General features: G+C 43.9%; 1 protein-coding gene and 1 long non-coding RNA gene across 2 annotated transcripts in view; one reads left to right on the top strand and one right to left on the bottom strand.

Annotated features, from left to right (window-relative positions):
- MEX3C (mex-3 RNA binding family member C) overlaps positions 1–10322 on the bottom strand; it is a 32308-nt gene extending 21986 nt beyond the window's left edge. Inside the window, exon 1 of the mRNA XM_069101894.1 lies at positions 9626–10322. Coding sequence (XP_068957995.1) covers positions 9626–10322 — 697 coding nt within the window. The remainder of the gene's footprint in view (positions 1–9625) is intronic.
- A 499-nt stretch (positions 10323–10821) lies between these two features.
- The window catches only part of LOC138172661 (uncharacterized), a 173792-nt gene continuing 162838 nt past the window's right edge, over positions 10822–21775 (top strand). Inside the window, exon 1 of the long non-coding RNA XR_011171207.1 lies at positions 10822–10915. This is a non-coding gene — a long non-coding RNA (uncharacterized lncRNA). The remainder of the gene's footprint in view (positions 10916–21775) is intronic.

The following is a 21775-nucleotide window of genomic DNA, read 5'->3' as shown; positions in this document are numbered from 1 at the left end:
AAGGGGAACGTAGAATTTCATTTTGCAAACATTTTATACTGATCTTTGTTTAACTTTTGAAAAGTAGTCAGTGGTTTTACTATCCTAATTTGTAGATTTATGCATCTTAACTACGGTAGTTAAAAATGTATGTTCAGAACATACCTGTAAAAGATAATCTTAAAGAAATACTACTTTCAACAGTAAACACATTATCTCTGATTTATCTCAACGATTCTCTCAAACCAATTCAATCCCCTTGCCTAGAAATTTAAGATTTCACAACAATGCCTTTAATTAAAAAAAAAAAAAAGCATATAAACTACCATATTGTCCCTCAGCCCCCACGGCTGACGCATCAAACTTCATAAAGCATTTATTCCACTGCACATGTGCCAGGGTTCTCGAAGGGCAGGGACTATGTCTTTGTGTCCCCAGGGTCTCCTCTAGCACAATGTCCACTCCCTAATAGGCACTTAAAAAATGCCTGTTGGATTGAGTTACTATTGGAAAGTAACACCAGTCATTCTCATGAGCAACGATCTGCCCAGTCTTAGACCCATAATAGTTGTGAGTGTGGGCAAGGCACTTAACCTCAATGCTCTAGGCAGGTAATTCTGTGAGATTATAAAACGCAGAAAAGGTACAGACTAGCATCGGTAAAAGGAGTTTCCTATGTCAATGAAATCACAGGTTTAGTCTCTATTCCCTATCCCTTTCTGACAGCACAGAAATAATCTGACAGTGTTAATTAAAAGAAATTATCTCTCATCATTTATTTTCGTTATTAAGGCTTTATATTTGTTGAGTTCTTCGATTTGCAATACTATCTTTGGTTAGGTAGAAAGGGTAGTTAAGAAGAGATTTTATGTCTAGGAAACCTAGCCTCTCAAAGTGGTTAAATAATTGAAGGTTACTCCACCAGCAGGTAGCAGAGCTGGGATCAGAACCCAGTCTTCAGATTTAGTCAGCACCAGTCTTGTCCACTATGCCAAAAATATCTGTGAACAGGTAGAGAAAACTGGAAAAATAGTTGGTAAAAATGGATAAAAAAAATTTGTAGGCTTAATTTTCTAAATCTTCACTCTACCCTTAAACTACTATGTTCAAAACACTTTCACAGGTATCTTTCAAACCTCAAATAATGAATGCTTCTTAAAGAAATTTTTTTTTTTAAGCAATTGGGGTTAAGTAACTTGCTCAAGGTTACACGGCCAGTTATTTTGTGTGGGTGCCAAGTATCTGAGGCCGGAGCCGATCCCGGGCCTCCTGACGCGTGGGCCAGTGCTCTTACTCACTGTGCCACCTAGCCGCCCTGAAATATATTCTCTTTATACTCCAGCATTAGCATTCAACAAAACTCAACTTAAGCATTTAAGTGCTTACTACCTATGCCACAAACTCTGCAGAATGAAAACCAACTAGTGACCTCAAAGAGCTTATAGTCTGTTGGGAGAGGGAAAGAAAAAGAGGATATGTACAAATAAATGATTTATTAAAGAACATTAAAGAGACGTTCTACTGCATTTACACAAAAAATCTGGTAAAGAGTTTCTATGAAGAAAAGCTTCCTCATTAGTTACTGAATTAACAGAGCACCTGTGTTACTCTATTACAATGCTACTTTAATTTGTGCATTCATTCACATCATTATCGTTAAGATTATCAGCACTACCATTAGAAAACGATTTTCAGAGACTTGAATATCATCACCAGTGTTAATCTTTGCAAATCTCTATGGTAACCGCTGATAGCACTAGAGGGAAGTAAAAAGCACAATAGCCAGTAGGGAAGGGCAAGAAATGAAATTTGTTTTAAACAAAAGCAATGAAAAGTGTTATGTACTGCTCCTTAAATTCCTATCAACAGATGATTCAGAAGAGATTCAAAAGAGAGCTAGTTTTGTGTTTCCTAAAACAAAAGTTCACATTTTCTTCATTAGTACCTTTATAAATATATGTGCAGTACATTACACTGTACTGTGGGTTGCACATGGATAGTTTTAAAATACATTTCCTATGTTTTACTGCATTTTAAATTTATTTTTAAATATTTCCCAATTACTTGTAATCTGGTTCTATGACACTCGGGGAGTTGCTGGTGGTCATGTGTTTTGATTCCTCTGTTTTAAATAATAACGAACCTCCACTTGCAATCTACCTACTTGAGAGTTCTTTTAAAATACACAATTCTAGGGGGCATTGTTTTTTTTTTCTCTCCTTACAAGCAGTTAAAAGTAGGAAATGTGACAGACATCAAATAGCTACTCAAATATGTTAAACCTGAACAAATTGCCAGAACTGTGGCAAGAAATGGGGGTGGTGGGATAATACAGGCTCTTGGAAGGGAAAAAAAAAAGATGAAGCAGCAAATAGTAATGAAAAGAGTAAGGATAATGACTAAAAATCAGATTTAACGTAATTTAGAAGCCTCACCTCACATTTGTATAGCAAAAAAGTGCTTTTTCATTCACTTCTAGTGAGCCTTAGAGCAAGTAGATGGGGTAGGCACTTTCTCCTTTCCATCTGAAGCTCAGAGAAGTTAAAGTGACTTGCTGAACATCAGAGAATTTGGCAGAACTTACTGGATTAGGGAGTTAAATGTTCTTTACACTACACTAACACCGCCTGTGCAGAATCAAGAATGGCAAGATGAAGGAAATTTGAAATTCACAATGTAAACTTCAGTGAAATTAAAACAATCACATTCCAGAAACTGCTAGTTGAATTAGAACAATTTTCATAAAACAGAGTTTGCTCAAAGAACAAGACATTTAATATTTAAACACTACTTTGCAAAACAGCAGTTAGCATTTTCTCACAGCAAAATTCTACCTTTTCTATAAAAGATTATGATCATTGTGACAACTTATACAAACTGTAAACAAAATATGCAAAGAATCCAGAGGGATTCTTACATACAGATTAGTGGACCCCATTCCTTTTGGAGTCTGATACCATTGATTTACAGCATATTAAACATTCAGAAGAACAAACTAAGAAGTGTATCACTCCCTTAGAAAGGTCACAGTGGTGGACAAAAAGGTACAAATCTCCTAGGGAAGAATTTTCAGACATTTAAACTACTTGAATAATTTTCCAGATGGCTGGTAACTAGGGGATAGAGAAAACACCCTTCAAATGCAATTGTTTTTATTTTCCACTTCCTCTCCAGTGAATAATATTGTTCATTAGCTGAACAAGGCAGGAAGAAAAGGCAAGAGAATCTCCACCCACTTGCAAAAGAGTTACAGCCACTTGGTCTTTCCCAATAGTGTGCTAGTGCAAACTAATCTATTAAGATAAAATTTATAAATTCTAGTGAAGTATATTATTTCTTAAAGCTGTTTTTGATGAGAGATCTGATATAGTCAATTATGATTTCAACAAGACTTACTAAAATATATGAAATCAATAATTAATTTAATACAACAATACCTTTCTGCAAACAATACACTCTTCATTCATAGTGAATAACCTGAAATTGAAACTGGACCCATGATTTCATAGTGTTTAAGGAATTCCAAGATGAGGAAATCCCCTTTAAAATAGAAGATCAGAACCTTTTTCAAAGATTTCTAATTTTGGAGAGTTGTCTAGTAGGCAATAAGAGTTATGGGCCTTGCTGATGATCACATGACTTAGCATGTGTCAACCAACCAATCAAATCAAAATAATAAGAGGCTATACTTAAACCCAGGTCTTCCTAGTTTCCAGGCCATCTTCCCCATTAGATCATCCTTCCTTTTTAATCCTCATCTCTTCCTCTTACATTAAGAATACAAGATACAGGGTGGCTAGAGGGCTCAGTGAATAGAGCACTGGCCCCGGAGTCAAGAGGACCTCAGTTCAAATATGACCTCAGACACTTAACACAAAACTATCCATGTGACCCTGGGCAAGTCACTTAACCCCAAATGTCCTACTTTTCACTCTCCAAAAAGCAAAGCAAAGCGAAACAAAACAAAACAAAAGACCGAGATACATAAAAACCATGGTACAAATACAAACGAAGATTTCTCCCAGAGAATGAGATTTCTGGTAATGATTAATTCAAGCCATAAAGTTGGCTCTCTTCCTATTATCCTGTCAAACTTTAAAATTCTAGAGTAAGAAAACGAGAATAGTACACAATGTATATATAAGAACTTAAACAAACTGGAACTATTGCTTCTGCCAGTCATTTATGAAAAGGTCAACAAAGCATAGAAATTTTAATTTTAATCCAGCTTCTCCAGAGGAATTGTGCTAAATTTGAAATTTTCATCTATGATACGATACTTAAAGGAATTATAAGATGGTAAATATAGGAGAAATGGTTAACAATGGATGACAGTCAAGTTCCAAAAATATCTTGAAAGGTTAAAATGTTGGGCCAAATTTAAGAAAACAAAAATCTAATAGGGATAGAGGTAAAATCGAATATATAGGCTTTGAGCTGCATTAGTGGAGGTCATAGTCACATATGAGCATAGATTTGGGTATATGAATAAATGCAAACAAGTTTTCATGGACAAGTTAAGGGATGTTTGCCCAGATAGAGGCATGTATCTAAAAAGATGTGTGGGTTTTAATAAAACACAAACTCAAGTAGGCAACACTGTGATATAAGTCAAGAGATCTAATGCATTGTAGTTTGCATTAAAGAGGTGACAGTACAGCAGTATTCTGTAGATCACATCTGGGATCCTGCAGCTATTTATGTATGTCACATTTTAGAAAGGAAGGGAATAATAAGTATTTATTAAGCACTATGTGCCAGGCACTTATGCTAATTAATAAGCCTTTTACAAAAATTATCTTGCTCGATTCTCCTAACAACCTTGTGAGCTAGGTGCTATTATAATCCTCGGCTTACACTTCAGGAAACTGAGGTAAACAGGCATTTTAGTGACTTGCCCAGAGTCACACAGCTAGTATGTCTGAGGCCACATATGGTCTCAAGTCTTTTTGACTTCAGGCCCAGAGCTTTATTCACAGCACTAAAGGTCACCGAGAAACTGAATAGTGGCCAAAGGAGGGTAAACTAGGATCATGAATAGCCCTGAGATCAAGTCAAAGATCAACGGAAGGAACTGGAACATCTAAACTGGTGAAGATGAGAGTCTGGTGAGCTGGAGACGAGAGGGTAGAGTAGAACACGACTGCTTTCTTCCAAGTATGCGTGTGAAAGCCTGTTTGGTGTCAGAAAGCCCAGCAGGTGCAATGAATGGGTAGGAATCTCAAACAGGCAAGTTCAGGCTTGCTATGAGGACATTTTTTCTTAGACTGCAGTTATTCAAAGATGGGTTTGCCTTAAGAGGTAGTGATTTCCCCTTTCAATGGAAATCTTCACAAAAAGACTGGATGATCACTTGTTGGATATGTTGCAAAGGAAGATTCTTGTTCAGGTATGGGGGGGGGGGTTCGATCTAAGATTTTATCATTTATTATTAGTGTGTCCTTGAGGAAGATTTGGAAGTTGTCTGGACTTCATTTATAAAACAAGGGGATTGGACTAACTAGATTATCTCTAAAGTCTCTTCCAATTCTAAACCCTGCCAATCTTATGGGTGAAGATAATTAATAACGTGTAGTACTAAAAATTGAAAGCTAATCCACAAAGAGAATCCTAACTAGAACCACCCCAGAAAATTGGGAAGAAACTCGAAGTAATTACTTTAGAATATAATCCTGACCATTACGGCAACACAATCCATAAGCACTGGGTCAACAGACGAGTGATTTATAGAGCATAATGCTAAAAGAGAATTTCAAGAACTCTCTTCCACCTACAAGCTCCACAAACATCCTAGTCATCAATGAAAAGAATACCAAATCCCCTCTTGGGCATTCCAAGTCCCTGATAATTTATCTACCCGCTCCCAGCCCTTTACCTTTCAGTCTTCTTAGCCTTACTCCCTGACAGGTGCTCTTTGCCTCAGCGCCACCAGCTTCCTGGCTGTTTCTCAGATAAGACCAGGCACTCTCTGTGTGTGGAGCTGCCCCCAAGTCTTGGAAGCTCTACTTTCTTATCTCCACCAACTGACTTCCTTTTTAACCCCCAACTAAAATCTCAAGTCCTACAGGAAATCCTTCCCAACCCCATGTAAGTCTAGTGTCTATCCTTTGATGACTATTTCCTGTTTACCTTGTATACAACTTGTTCGTACATATTTGTTTGCCTGTTTGTCTCTCCCTTTAGATTGTGAGCTCCTAGAAGGGAGGGACTGTCTATTGCCTCTCCTGGCACACCCACAACGCCTGGCACATAGTAGGTGCTTATAGATGTTTACTGACCGACTGACTTTAGTGTGGACGACAGATTATATCTTTTTTTTTGGAGGGGAGGGCAATTGGAGTGAAGTGACTTGCCCAAGGTCACACAGCTAGTAAGTATTACATGTCTGAGGCTGGATTTGAACTCAGGTCCTCCTGACTCCAGGGCCTGTGCTCTATTCACTGTGCCACCTAGCCTCCCCGACAGATTATATCTTAAGTGAAACCCTGAGTTACTAGGCAATAAGACAAGTCACCCATTACTGTATAATTACTATAAATGAAACCTAGTGTTCACAATTCTACTTGTCGTCTTTTAGCCAATTTTATCTACCTGATGGCATTTTACATACCATGTCACTCAGAAAATACATGACATACACACATATGCCTTTTACAAAAATTATCTTGCTTGATTCTCCTAACAACCTTGTGAGCTAGGTGCTATTATAATCCTCGGCTTACACTTCAGGAAACTGACATACATGACATACACACAGAAAACTGTAATGGCTCCCTATTCCCTCCCTTGAGGATTCAATATAAAATCCTGCCTGGCATTTAAAGCTCTTTATACTTTACTTCTCTCCACTCACTATGATCCAACCACAAGTATTTGCTGTTCCAAAGACATTCCATCTCTCTCTCTTTCCTTTTTTTGCTTTTTTTGTAGAGGGGAGGGCAGGGCAATTGGGGTTAAGTGACTTCCTAAGGTCACATGGCTGGTGTCAGGAGTGTGAGGTCACATCTGAACTCAGGTCCTCCTGACTCCAGGGGCTGGTACTCTTATTCACTGTGCCACCTAGCTAGCCCCCCATTCCATCTCTTGTTTCTATGCCTTTGTAATGTCCATTCCTCATGCTTACAAAAGCCCTGCCTCATTTTCCCTGGCTTCTTCATTTTCCTAGTCCCTCTAGCTGCTGGGGCCTTCCCTTAAAAATTAAGAGTTATCTGGCACATAGTTAAAAGTTTAATAAATGTTTGATGAGTGACAATCCAATCCAACAAATATGATGAAGTGGTAGACGTTCAGGATGAAAAGACAAAAGCAAGTAGCTGCCCTCTGAAAGCATGATGCTAAGGGGTGGTTATGGATGTACGTAGTCAAGATAACTTGAGGAAAAAGAACATTGGCACCCAGGGGACAACCCCTGAACTAGCTAACTAATAACCTGACAAACACAGACTACAAAATTTCCTGATTTTAGAGGAAAAATTTACTATAAAGTACCATATCTTTTCATAATCCAATTTTATAGAGCTTTTAAATTTGATGGAGTTCTCATTTCTACCCCTTCTTTTAATTAGTCCATATTACTTTTCATTTCAAAGTGAGAGAAAAAAACCCACTACCCCCAGCCCAACTAAATATTTACAAACACCCACATGTTGGAATAAACTTAAGTTTTGTTTTTCTTTTTAAAAATTTGAAAGACACTACATGGAGGCTATTGACATGGAAAGGTTCTTTGTAGCTTTGAATTCCATCTGTCTTACTATCTGCTTCTTAATTGAAGTCACAAATGTCTCCATTTGTGACAATGTATAGAACCAATTAAGAGATGTCAAATAGCATGGTGACTTTGGGTAACGAATAAATGGCAGGAACAGATCTTCTTTAGGATAAAATTTTTTCCTTTAAAAAAAACAACACAAAACCAAAATTCCAAGAACAGAAAAAATCATCTAGCTTTAGTCACTTTTCAGAAAGAGAGGCAGTAATGTGCATTAGACAAAATCTTGGACTTGGGAGTCTGGAAGACCTGGGTTCAAATTCTACTTTAGCCATCAGCGGTGAGACCCTGGGCAAGATAAGTAAAATTCTTTAGCTTCAGCCTCTGTGAAACGAGAAGGAATGACTCAAAGGCACCCAGATTTTAAATGTATGATCTGATGAAATTCAAAACGAGGTTGTTGATATACACCCTAGAGGGCAGGGGTTGGTAAATGTAAAAACCACCCTTGGCCCAGAATTGAGCAGATCCGGCCCAGGAGCCATAGTTTGTTTGCTGACCACTCTCATAGGGGGCAAATTACTACAACGTTCTAAGGAAATATGTTTTTGAAAAGCATAATAGATGTCTCCAAGTTGTCCGCTTAAATGAGTAGAGATACTTAGCTGGGCAATCAGGTTCATTCTGGTGGAAGGTCTGAACTATGAGGAAGGGGAATGGGTCCTTACCCTGAAAGATATGAGTCCCGTGACATTTATTATCCCCCCCCCCCCAAGGTGTGACTTCAATACTAGGTGGGAAAACAACCAGCAATCAGCATGCAGGTTGAGGTGTGTCCCGCTCCTTTCCGGGTGGTGAAGCCTGGCTTTCGTCCCCGCGGTGCTGCTGCTGCTGCTGCAGTTTCCTTTGGTCAAGCCGTGAGTTTCCCAGCCTACCCTTTTGGGTTGGAAAACAGGGTCTTCGGGAGCACCGAGCTCCCGTCCCATGCGCTGCCTCCGACACTCAGCACAGCGAGGCGCCTGGGCTTAGGTGAGTGATGTGGACGGACAGCCCATGAGGCGGCCACGGAGAGCTGACGTGTGTCACCAGTAAGCCCCAGCCTGCACACGGACTGACGTTCCGAATCACAGGCGGCATTCCGTCCGTGGCCTGGAAGGGAGCAGGCCCGTGCGCCCCACGCGTGTGCCCCACGCGTCGGCCCGGCCGGCCGCCCTGGTCCTTCCTCCGCAGCCTCAGGGAGCAGGGAGCGGTTCCCAGGCCTCTCTTGCAGCAAGCTCGCCCGCGATTCCTGCCTGCTTCCGGACTCCCACGAACGCTCGCACCTGCCCTGTCTCGGCTCTAGACGTCCTCTGAGCCCCGGCCTCAGCGGCTTCCACGCGCGTGGGTCAGCCTCAGGCCCGCGCTAAGCGCCCCGACGCTTCGTCCTCACACACGAATGGGCGCGCGGGGCTCGGCTGCCGCAAGGCCTTTCCGGCCTCCGTTTGCTGCTCCGTAAAGGGGCGGGACTCGGGATGCCTCCCGGGCCGGCCGGGCGGGCAGCCGCAGCTCCGAACGGCACCGGCACCGGCACCGGCGAGCCGCCCAATCTTTCTACGTCTCACCGATTCTGCCTTCTAAAAGCCCAGAGAAGAACCAGCATTTTCACGGACCGCTCACGCGTGGGCACCTCAGCCCCTCGGAAGAGGAGCTCACTCGGGCGGCTAGCACGAGCGAGACCCACGGGGGGACACGCTGCCCAACCGCGGCCGGCCCCAGCCCACTCCGGGCATGAGGCGCAGGCTCTTGCCTGTCTGAACCGCCGCGGTGCCGGAAAAGGAGCCTTTCCCGAACGCGGCTCAAATGCGGACACTCGGGAAGCCGGGGCACTGGGGCGCGCTACGACCGCTCCAGCCCCCCCGTCTCGGTGCCCACCCCGCCCGGGCCCGGCCCACTCACCCTGGCGGCCGACGATCTCGGCGACGTGCTCGGAGCTGGGCACCGGGACGCACTCGGTGGTGTTGACGCTCTTCCTCCGCAGCATAGCCGCCTGCTCCCCGTTTATCGCGGCCGCCGCCGCCGCCGCCCCCCCGCCGCCAGGGCCGTAGGCGTGGGACAGCATCGCCGCCATCATGCCCTGGGGATCGTCCCCTCCGTACAGCGCCCCGGCCGCCGCCGCCGCCGCCGCCGCCTCCCGAGCGTCGAAGGCCGGGGCAGGGAGCAGCACCGAGCCCAGGGCCCCGCCCGCGATCGGGTGGCTCTGGGAGGCGGCGGCGGCGGGCGGCGAGAGCAGCAGCAGCGGCGGCCGGTCCTCCTCCTCCTCCTCCTCCTCCTCCGGCAGGTCCCCGTCCACCTCGGCTTCCTCCTCCTCCTCCTCCAGCTCCAGCTCCAGCTCCGCCGTCTCCGAGGCCCCGGGCCGGTCCGGGGACAGCCCCACCATCCTCCGGGCCCGAAGCGACGGGTCGCTGGTGTCCGCCTGGCGGGGGTCGTCGAGGCCTAGCGCGGCCAGGCGCTCCCGCAGCAGCAGCCCGTCCCGCTCGGGCTCCGGACCCCCGGGGGACGGCGGCGGCGGCAGCGGCGGGGCGGGAGGCGGGGGCGGCGGCAGGGGGGCCGGGGCCGCCGCCAGGGCCAGGGCCGCGGAGCTGCCGCTCGGCATCGCGGCGGAGGCGGCGGCGGCGGCAGCAGCGCGCTGTCAATGGCGGCGGCGGGAGGCCGTGTCAGGCGAGGCGGGCGGCGAGCCCCATGGCCGACCGGGCCCGGGCCCTGCTCACAGCGCAAACACCTCTCCTCAGGGGAGCCGGCAGCGGCGGCCGGGGAACCGGAGGAGGAGGCAGGGGAGTGGAGAGGCGAGGGAAGGAGAAGGAGGGGCGGCTGGGGGTGGGGGCAGTGGCCGGCCGGCGGGCGGGCGGCGGGCGGGCGGCGGCAGCGGCTGCGGCTGCGGCTCCTCTCTCAGGGTTTCTTTTGTTTCATGGCCCCAACCAGCCCCCGGCGCGCGCGGCGGAGGCGACGCCCCACGCCTCTCTCCGAATGAAGCCGGCGCGCGCTGATTGGTCGCTTTCAAGCGCCGGCCGCCCGCCCACCTCCCGGAGAACCTTACCCTGTCCCTTGCCCCACCCCCACCCTCCTTTTGGGGGGCCCCACCCCCTTCCCGCCCTAGGCTCACTGATTGGATGGCTGGGGACCGACGAGAACGCCGAGCCCTTCTCCTTCCGCTCTCTCCCCCTTGCCCCGCCCTCCACCCCGACTAAGGTAGGGAGAAAGACTGTGATTGTTCTTTCGCCACGTCACTCTGTGACGTCCCGGCGGGGGTGGGGAAAGGAGGAGGGACGAAGTCCCCGCAGTCGGCCGGGTGGCGGGGAGGGGAAGGGGCTTCCTGGCCTGGGACTGTCAGTGCGGGCCTGCCTCTCTCTCCCCCGCCCGCCCCACCCCCCCCGCTCCCATCCCACGCGCGGGTCAGGTGGGGTCCCCGCCTTAGTGCGCCGAGAGGGCTTGGGTGGTGCGCGTGGAGAGAAGGCGGGGCTTCTGTTGCCGAAAGCTGAGTCGGCCGCTTTCCCAGAGAGGGCGGCCAGGCTCGCCTGGAGCAGATCGCTTCGGGGCTGGCGGCTGCGGTGGGCTTTCCCCCGCCTGGCCCGGCGTGGGCCAGGACGCGGGGATCGGGGAACTCCGGTGTGGGTCCTCTCCCACTGAGCCGGTCTTGGTGCTCCGGCGTGGGTCCCTGGACACCAGGCACTCCCGGGCCGTGGGAAGCGTCCTCGGGGGGTCCCATCTTCCTCTCCCAAAGTTTCCCGCCGCCCCTTCCCCCCGATGCCTTCGTCATCTCCCCGGGGGCCGCCTGCTCTCTCCCTCTGCCACGCGCGCTCAGTGGCCAGCCCCGGAGGAGCTCCGAGGCCGCCGAGCCTTGAAAAGGCTCTCGTGGTGCAGGGCCATGGCTCTTGCGCTTAGAGCTGGGGGGGAGCTTCGGAAGTCCGACAGCCCAGGCCGCGGAGGTGGGGGAGCTGCCCCTTGTGTGTCACTGGTGGGCTCCCCTTGCAGGGAGAAGGATGTGAAGTGGACAGTGACCTGCCCATAGCCGCTCCCGAGTGTGTCGGCACAGTCAGCACATTTCCCGGACCGAGGCCAGCTCCGGGGTTAGCCGGCCTCCCACTCCGCCCCCGGGGCTCTCACCTTGGGGGCAGGATCCGCCCCTTCACTGTCGCGGACCGAAGCCTGGGACAGGACGGGTGGCAGCTTTCGCGGGGCCTCCGGGCGAAGGGCTGGCAGCTAAAGTTGTAGCGCAGGAGTGGTCGGGTTTTGTTTTTCTGCCTTGGGGTTTGAATCAGTTATAGCTTTTTTTTGCTGTCACTTCTCTGTCCCCATGTACAGTACAGAGGTTGATTGATTCTTCTCACCCACACCTTTTGTTATTTCCTCTTTATATACTTCTAAATTTAGGCGATGTCACTCCACTTTGGGAGATTTGATGCCTCCAGAAAAAAAATGTATGTACTACTATCTTGGCATAGGCAGACTATGCCAGATAATGAAAATACCGGTGTGTATCTAGAGAATCGGTTGCTTTACCTCTACAATGGAATTTGTTGTGTCCGTTTAATTTATAACCCTGACTTGAACCTAAGAATTTCCTGTAAGGTAAATGTGATTAAGGAAGTAAACCAAATAAAACCTATAGTGGCAACTCCCAGGGTGTTCTAGGGGGAATCCATCAGTGTTGGAAACAAGAAGTAAAGGGTTCAGAACCATGAGACTCCTTAGCATAACTGCTTCCCCTAGCCCGATTCATCTGTTCTTATTTGTTTAGCATCCCTTTGGCTTTGGGCTCTTCTCCCTAGAGCCCACAAAAGCTGCTGTTACCATTTTCTTCTACTCTGGAACAAAGATATCCTCTCAGACTTTTCTTGGGGGGGGGGGGGGGGGGGGGGGAAAGAGGGAGACTTTGAGTACAAATTTTCCCAGGAGGCCTCACTGGGTAAAAGGATAAAAAAGTTTGTTTCTTGACATATCAAGGATATAAGATAAAAGAAAGGTTACCTGAATTTTAGTGTAGTCACTATAAATAATTACCTGGTATGTCAAGTCACAGATAGTAAATGTGTTTTCATGGATGCATATTTCTACATTGCTACATTCTTATTCTATTAGTAGTGTGATATATAAATAAGACAAAATAAACTAATTCATGAACATTCCTATTTGACTATGAAACAACTTTAAGAAAATACTCTCGTTGGTGATCTCATATAGATGTTTGGAATTCCTTTTCTTCTTGGAAATTTATCTCCGCCAAACCCTTAACTAGAGAATTTTTAATGAAAGATTCCTTTTCTCTACGAAATCCTCCTGTACTAATATTGTATAGCGTTTGGCTGACAACGACTATTTTGATGAATATTTTTAGCCCTAGGGTATGGAGTTAGTGGGAGAAAATCCACTGTTGTTTTTTTTTAGTCCTTTTTGCTTATGAATCTTGGAAAGTGCCCTCTCCTAGGACTTTGTTTTTTTCTTTCATATACTTAGCTCATTCTTCTTTGCATTGTAATTATTTATTGATACATGTTTATCTATTCTGGAAATTCAGAGCCTGTTGTGGCCCATCCTTGTGCAATGGGAGCTGTAACCCCAAGACTGAAGTCTAACTTACTTTAATAAGGCAGGAAATGGACTCTGACACGCACACAACGAACTACTCCCCTATATGTGTAGTCTTCCTCTTAGAATGTCAGCTAAGGAGCACTACCTTTGTATTTTTCTTTGAATCCCAAATGCTAAGCCCAGAGGGTGACTTTAATACATGCTTTTCTCATTCATTAATTCATATGTTACAAGATTTTAAACTTCTTTGGTGGCTGATAACCTTTGCACTTTGTCAATAGACGAGAAGTAAAAACTATATCTAATTGAATAGTAAGTTCAAAGAGTGTTACTATAGAAAGGAGTTCAAACCAAAGTAAAAAAGCAGCTTGCTATTCAGACACATTAAGAGAAAAGGGTATATCTGAAGGGTTTCTAGTGCTTACCATGAAAGACATTGTTTAGCATGATCAGGCTCTTGGATTGACAACCAAGGATACCCTCTCTCTTTAGAGCAAAGTACAGTGGCATAGAAATTCTGTTCCCAGTATGAAAAATTAGAAGTATTTCAGCGCCTCTCAAGTTCTGGCTTTGATACTAAGATACATTAAGTTCAGTGGCAGGATTGGGGTAAGGTCTGCTCTTGAGTCCTGTGATATATTGCCTTTTGCTTACTGGGGCTTCCCTCAACATTTTCTTTCCTCTGAAATCTAATCCATGCCCATGGGTTCAATTGTTATCTCTGTGATGAATGTCATATATAATCCTAAATGTCACACTTTTAAAAAGTGTTTTAAAAATTTGATTAATGATTTTTAAAAATCTAACACACTTCCCAGTACCCCATTCTGACAACAAAAACAAAAACAGTTAAGTAAAAGGATAGATCTCTAAAACATCCCCTCTCCACCAAGGTGTGTTAGCACCAGCCATCTGTAAATATTGATCATGGGATATGAAGCAGCTCTAGGATTCCAGTTACCAACTAGTTTCATGAATATCCTGCAGTCCTCAAACAATATATAAAACAGAGCTCTATCTCTAAAAAACAACTATCCCTTTCTATTAATGTAGCATTATGTTTCAGATTCACAAACAGCTCAATGACCTTTAGTCTCTGTTGACCCTCTAGATAGGCCTTCACAATGTTTTTTCAACTTACATGACCTGATATAGAGGGAAAAAGAGAATGTGGATGCTCACATACACCACAACCACAGCGATTTAGAAAAGAACAACACTTACATATGGATAAACTCATATGAAACACAATGATCAACTTGGTTATTGGAAAACAAGATTGGAATTCCTTTTCTTCTTGGAAATTTATCTCCGCCAAACCCTTAACTAGAGAATTTTTAATGAAAGATTCCTTTTCTCTACGAAATCCTTTTCTTGCGTAAGAGTAGGCTGTGGCAGACGGTGCGAGAGGCTTTCCAGTTGTAAAGCTCTAACAAAGGAGAGAAATATTTGGGAACAACTGGCGTAAAGAGCAAAAAAGCTGATCAGTCCAGCTTTTTCTTAAGGTTTCTTCCTGTTTTCCTTTCCATCCCGACTATTACTATCCTGGTTCTGGCCCTTTACCATCTGTGCCCAGGTTATCATAACAGCCTCCCAAATGATCTCCATCCTCAGTAGATTTAACTCCATGTGGTATAATCTCTTCCGCATATTACCAGCAGGGAGCAAATTCTTCCCAAAGTACCGCCTAAGGATCTACTAATAATTTTTCTTTCAGAAACTTTCGGTAGTTGCTTTTTGTCTATTAAAACTCAGATTCCTTGGTCTGAAATTGAAGGCGTTCCCAGCATTTTATTGGTGTTATAGAAAGAACATTGGGTTTAGGATTGAGGGTGTCTTGTTCTTATACTCCCACAAACTAGCTGGGTAACCTTGGACAAGTTTTTTTAACCACTAAATTTCTTCATCTGAAAATGAAGGGTCCAACTGGATGATCTAGCTTTAAAATTCTGTGTGAATACAATTTAATTCTGTTCCTCCATTTAAGGACTATGTTAGTTCTTAGAAATACAAAAGTAAAATGACAAACAGTTCTTGCCCTTAATTAAGGTGCCTAGGTCTACTATGGGATGCTAGCATAAGTGATTCAAGATAATTTGAAGAGGGAGAGATCTATCTCTCTCCTAAATTATAGTTATATATCACCAACTGCCTCTTGAACCTTTCAAACTGGATGTCTCATAGACAAATTCAGCATGTCCAAAACAGAATTAATTATCTCCCATCTTTCCTCACCAACATTTGCTTCTTCTGAACTTCCTTGTTATTATCCAATTCACTTGCATGTTGTGATATCACCTCTCTGATGTCATGGTCCTAAGGACAAACAACAGTCTGAGTAGGAGTAGGAGCTGCTCGCTGACTCAATTAGAACTCTTCAGTTGTGCAACACAACTCCCATTCTCCTCCTTCCTTCCTTCCTTCCTTCCTTCCTTCCTTCCTTCCTTCCTTCCTTCCTTCCTTCCTTCCTTCCTTCCTTCCTTCCTTCCTTCCTTCCTTCCTCCCTCCCTCCCTCCTTTCTTCCCTCCCTCCCTCCCTTCCTTCCTTCCTTTCTTCCTTCCTTCCTAATAGGGTATCATACCCATACCTGGGGCCTCTCTGGCCAAAGGAATATAAATTTTGATCGATGAAACCTACCAAGTTATTTTGGGGTTTGCCTGTTACATTTTTTTTTCCTTAAGGACCTTGCTTTAAACTCAAATAATTCTGGCTCGAATTCATTGGCTAATAGTAGGTCCCAGGCTAAGCCCCATTTGGTCATTGTTTGGGCCCTGATTGGCCCAGAGTGAATGTAACTAGCATTCGTTTTTTGTTTTGGCCAGAAACCCTGAATGTCTTCCCCTCCCAGATTGATTTTTTTCGGGGGGGGGGGCCTAGGTAAAAGAGGTCACTCTCTGCCTCATTTTGAGACCTGGGAAAGACCTTAGCTTAAAAAAACAAGGTCTCCCATTGCATCCAGAGCCATCTCCAGTCATCCTGATCTATCCCAGATGATTTCAGAGGAAAAGGTGAGGCTGGTGACTTTGCATAGGCCTCCCTAACTTAAATCCAATTCACTTGTGTATTGTGGCATCACCTCCATGATGTCATGATCCTCTTCGATAACAAAGGACAAACAATAATATTCCATGTACCAACTTTTGATGGCCTCAGTATCATCCTTAATTTCTCACCAGCACCCACACATCTAGTCTGTTGTCAAATCTTGTTTCTGTCTTTACAGTGTATATATGTCCCCTTGCCTTTGTTCACAAAGTCACCATCCTGCTTCAGGACTTCTTCATACCTGGACTATTACAGTAGCCTTCTAGATGATTTCCCTGCCTCGAATCACTCCCCATTCCTGTCTACTCAACTGTTTGAAGCAATTTTTCTAAAATGTGGCTCATTCCTTTACTCCTGAAACTCTAGTGGCTCCCCATTACTCTGGGATCAAATATAAAATTCTTTTTAGTTCTTAAAACCGTCCACAACCTGAGCCCTTTCTACCTTTCCCTCCGTGTACTCTCTGATTTAGTGACACTCTCCTTTTTGTGTGTATGTGTGATGTTGTTCTCATACCAGATTCCATCTCTGGATTCTGTGGCTCCATCCTTGCCTTCATCTGCCAGTTTCCCTGGCTTCCTTCAAGACTCAAATACAGCTTGCTTCAAGAGACCTTTTCCAGTCATGGTACTCCTAATGCTTTTCTTGTGATGTCACCTAACCTTTCCTTTATGTATGTTGTCTCTGGCATTAGAATGTTTGCTTCCTGAGGGCAGGGACCATGTTTTCACCTATCACTGACACTTAGCCTCATACATAGCAGGAGTTTAATAAACGATCATTGATTGATTGAGATTAGAATAGGTTTCCCATAGGAGATGGTCTCGGATTTGAACTTTGAAGGAAGCTGAATATTCTAACTTGGAGGTGAGGAAAAACACCTTTCTAGTTGGTGCCAAGCATGGGGTTAGGCAGGGAATACAAAGTCTGGGACGCAGCCAATAGATCAGGTGCTGCAAAGACAAAATGAAACATCCCCTACCCTCAAGGAGCTCATATTCTATCAGAGGACACAATGTGTACCTATGCAATTACATGCTAAATATATAGTGACAAGTATTGACAGTGAAGGAGATGGAGAAGGAGCCATCTGAGAATCTGGAAGAAAGTCAGGAGAGACAGTACCTCAAAAATATAAAGAATAAAGTGTATCTAGAAGATGGGGCTGGTTCTCTCCTCGTTAGCTAAGAATCTTTTCCAAAGGTTCACTCCCTGGCCCATTTCTCCCTCTAAACTAATTCCCCTCAGGGAGCTCATCCCCTAAGTGATTTCAATTATCTCCTGTATGTGAATGACTTCCAGATCATTCAGAGATGTAAAAATATTTCCTAATTCTTTGAGCTTTCATTTTCTTAAAATCATTTCTCTATGATAATTTAATTTTGGAAAGTGAGTGTAATGCACCCGCACAGTACTAGACGGTGAATTTCCTGAGGTAAAGATAATAGAGGGTTGGCAAGCATAATTTTCTTATTAAGAATATTCTTCAGTCTTCATCTGGAAATACCTCACATATGAACAAACATGGAATTTTGTTTACACATTAGTCCAATTATGAATCGCTTTATTGTGTGAGAAAACAGGAATTTTGAGTTTTCACTGTACAGGCTAGGGGATTTTTGCTGTCTCTTGGAAACTAACCTGAAACTACTGATCTGTTTTTAATTCAGTTCTTTGTATAACTATGACAGAGACATTTGGTCCCCTTTGTCAGGTTAGTGCTAAAGTCATTATAAGGTAAAGATTCCTGCAGGCTAGATTTTTATGGCTCATATTCAGACCACTGGTGCCATAGGAGCAATTAAAAATAGTTGAAAAATGTTCATTCCCCCCAGAAAACTAATGTGGATGCTCTGTAATCTATTCATAGTCATATCAAGGGATTTTAAAAGGCTAATGTGGTATATGGAAATGATTATTTTATTTGATGTTTGTAAAGTTTGAAATAAAAAATGAAATAAAAAAACAAAATGAATTGTGATAAAATGATTGATAAAATGATATAAACATTTAGCATTCCAAAAGTTACATTCAATTTCCACAGCAGTATCCATTGCAAATGAATCCATGAGTCAAAAATAAAACTCTCTACAAACCATTTCTCCACATCTTTCAGACATGGAGTAATATCTTAACTCCTATCCTTATGACCCCAAACTACATGTTACACTAGTCTTTTCTTAAAAAGTATAGAGACGTTCCTTAAGACTTAGGTGGCGTAGGGGTCAGACTGCTGGTGTCACGTCCTCAGTGCCTGAGCACAGAGTAGCCACGAGGCGCTGAACAGCCTGGGAGATCCTTGACTGTGGATGATCACTTGACCATGATCCGCTTATCCTTGTTGAATGTCTTTCTCCTGCTATCACTAGATCAATCTTCTTTTGTTAATTTTTGAATGACTTATAGGTGTCTCATTTTGTTCCATTATTCAACCTAAACTATCAGGGGACCTGCCAGAGTTAGTCCTAGGCCAGAATGGCATGTATATCTTTTTGACTTCGCACTTCCCTTTTCTCAAATAAACTCATCATGTACCAAAAAATTCTTGTAATTCTACTGGAAAGTGTATTAAAGCAAAAAATATCATTAACATATAAATGATTTTTGTGTCTCTGTAGACTCAAGGTATAAAAATAAAATTTAGAAAAATGTAATAATTCTCAAATGACAGGCAGTGTTGCATAGTGAGTAGGGCCACCCTAGAAACCATGAAGACTTGGATTCAAGTTTTGTCTCTGATACATGATGGCTGTGAGATCTTGGTCAAGTCTCTTAACTTCCCACATGACCACAGGCAACTCTCAGAAAGCTAAAAATTGGTTGGAGTTACCTCAGCAGGAATTCCCTACCCCAGTGAAATTACAGATCTGGTGGTGGTGGTGGTGGTGGTGGAGCCAATATAGAGAGAAGAGAACCTAGGATGGAACCTTGGCATACACTTGAGTGGGTTATGAGAGTCTCGTAATGAAAACTGAACAGGAAAGGTCACATAGGAAGGAAGAGAACCAGGAGAGAGAAATGCCATGGGGTAGGGGTGGCTAGGTGGCTCAGTGAATAGAGCACTGGTGGAGTCAGGAGGACCTGAGTTCAAATCCGGCCTCAGACACTTGACACACTTACTAGCCGTGTGACTTGGGGCAAGTCACAACTCCAATTGCCCTCCAAAAAGCAAAAAAAAGAAATGCCATGGGGCAACTAGGTAATGTAATGAATAGAGCACTGGGCCTGGAGTCAGGAAGACCTGAGTTCATATATGGCCTTAGACACTTCCTAGCTGTGTGGCCTTGGGCAAATCATTTAATCTGTCTGCCTCAGTATCCTCCACTGAAAAACGAGGGTAATAGTAACTATCTTGCTGACTTGCAGTGAGGATAAAATGAAATTTTTGTAAAACACTTAGCATAGGACCTGGCACATAGTAGGGCCTTAATAACATGCTTATTCCCTTCCCCCCTTCTTATGATATTGATATAAATAATCATGACCCACCCACAGTGCTTTAAAGTTTGTAGAGCACATCTCTTATCCTACATTTGAGTTCACAGTAATCCTAGGAGGTAAGTACAGATGGGTTTTTTACAAATGAAATTTAGCAGTAAAATCTCCCAGCATAATTAATGTATTTGTTATGAGGCAAGACATACTACTTTGAAGTCTCTCGTAGCACACTTCAGGTTCAGCATTTAATTGCTGTTCCTGTCTTCTGTCAAGAAAGTCAACGGTCATACTTGAAAAAGTGTGAAGGAGGTGAGAGTCTTAGTATCAGATCTCTTACTATTTTCCCAACAAAAAATACCACAGACCCGAAGAGTCTCTCACACTAACATTTTTGAAGTGAAATCAAACAACATTTTTGTTAAGCACCTATTCCTTGAGAAGCGAGGTCTTAAGGGGGAGTTTGGGATCAAGTTGGTGACACAGATAGGTCAGTTCTTTCAAAGATCTGCGATTTTATTGGCATGGGCATTCCCTCCACAAATGCATGCTGTAACCCCTCTGCAATCAATTTCTTTGGCCAAAATATTCATCATCCCATGGTCACCCGTGGTGAGCCTCTCTAAACTTAGCCAGGCTGCTCCTATGAATAATATAAGCTATTGCTAGGCAGGCACTTGGAGTAGGTCTTGCTAAAACTTAGAATGTGTTGGCATAGCCTTGCAATACTCAAGGTCACCTGTATGCTACAATGAACCATCAAAGTAGCGCATTGGTAGAGAAATCACAAACACAGGAAATGGAATGACAATACAAGGCAGTAATGCGAATGACTAAATGAGTGACATGGACAAAAGGTATATTTGGAATCTCATATGAGGGAGATGTTACATTAGGGTATCTGGGAGCAGGTATGTGATCTGGGCCTTGAGGATGGGTAAACATTCCACTTATAAGGAATGGTGTGAATATAGGTATGAAAGTAGGAAAGCGTCTCAAGAGACAGTGAGATTGCCAATTTGGCTAAAGTGGAGAGTTTAAATCAAGCAGGAATCCTTAACTTGGAATCCAGGAATAGATTTCAGGGGGTCTAAGAATATGGATGGAGAAAATCTTTATTTTCACTAACCTCTAATTGAAATTTAGTATTTCCTTCAATTTTGAATATAAGCAACAAAGCACTGTAATGTTAGCAAGTATCCATGACTTTGTCACCCATAGAAATAACAGATTTTTTCACATCATATTGCAGTTGTCACAAATATCTCAAAGTATCATTTATGTATATCACTACCTTGAAATGTAACATATATAGCCAGGGGGACCTAGGAATCCCCCATGTATGTGGGCATTTATTTGTTTTGTTTTTTTGCTTTTTTGGAGAGGGGAAGGTAGGGAAATTGGGGTTAAGTGACTTACTTGCCCCAGGTCACATGGCTACTTTTGTGTTAAGTGTCCAAGGCTGGATTTGAACTCAGGTTCTCCTGACTCCAAGGGCTGGTGTTCTTTTCTCTACACCACCTAGCCGCCCTATACATGGGCATTTAAAAGCATCATTCTGAGAAGGGGTTCATAGGCTTCACCAGCCTGCCAGAGGGATCCCTGATACAAAAAAGCTTAAGTACCCCCTGTAATAGAGTGTATGAGGCTAGAGAAGTAGAACAGGGCCAGATTATATAGGACCTTGAATGCCATGCTAAAAACGGCAAACAAATAAATGGTTGAAAGTTGTATTTCAGGAATACTAATGTGGTGGTATGCATGTAGCAGGATAAATTAGGGGAGAGAGAGTAAGAGACTTAAAGCCCTAAACCATTTCTGAAGTTGTTATTTTGAACTGTTTGACAGAACAGCTCACTGTGTCAAATTTATATAGCTCAATGATTCACAGATCTCAAATTCATTCGTTGCATTTCAGGAGAGTAAGGGGTTTCTCTCATATTTAATCTATAAATTTCAAAATTCAGTTTCCTTATTAGGGTGAATAAGCCATTTATTCTTAGGAGAATCTATGCAAAATTTTCTCATATTGCCAAGGTG

Source organism: Petaurus breviceps, unplaced genomic scaffold (genome assembly GCF_028583685.1).
Source record: "Petaurus breviceps papuanus isolate PSGF00001 unplaced genomic scaffold, PetGlider_PUasm1.0 128, whole genome shotgun sequence".
Classification (NCBI taxonomy): domain Eukaryota; kingdom Metazoa; phylum Chordata; class Mammalia; order Diprotodontia; family Petauridae; genus Petaurus; species Petaurus breviceps.
This window is presented reverse-complemented; position numbering and strand designations above follow the sequence as displayed.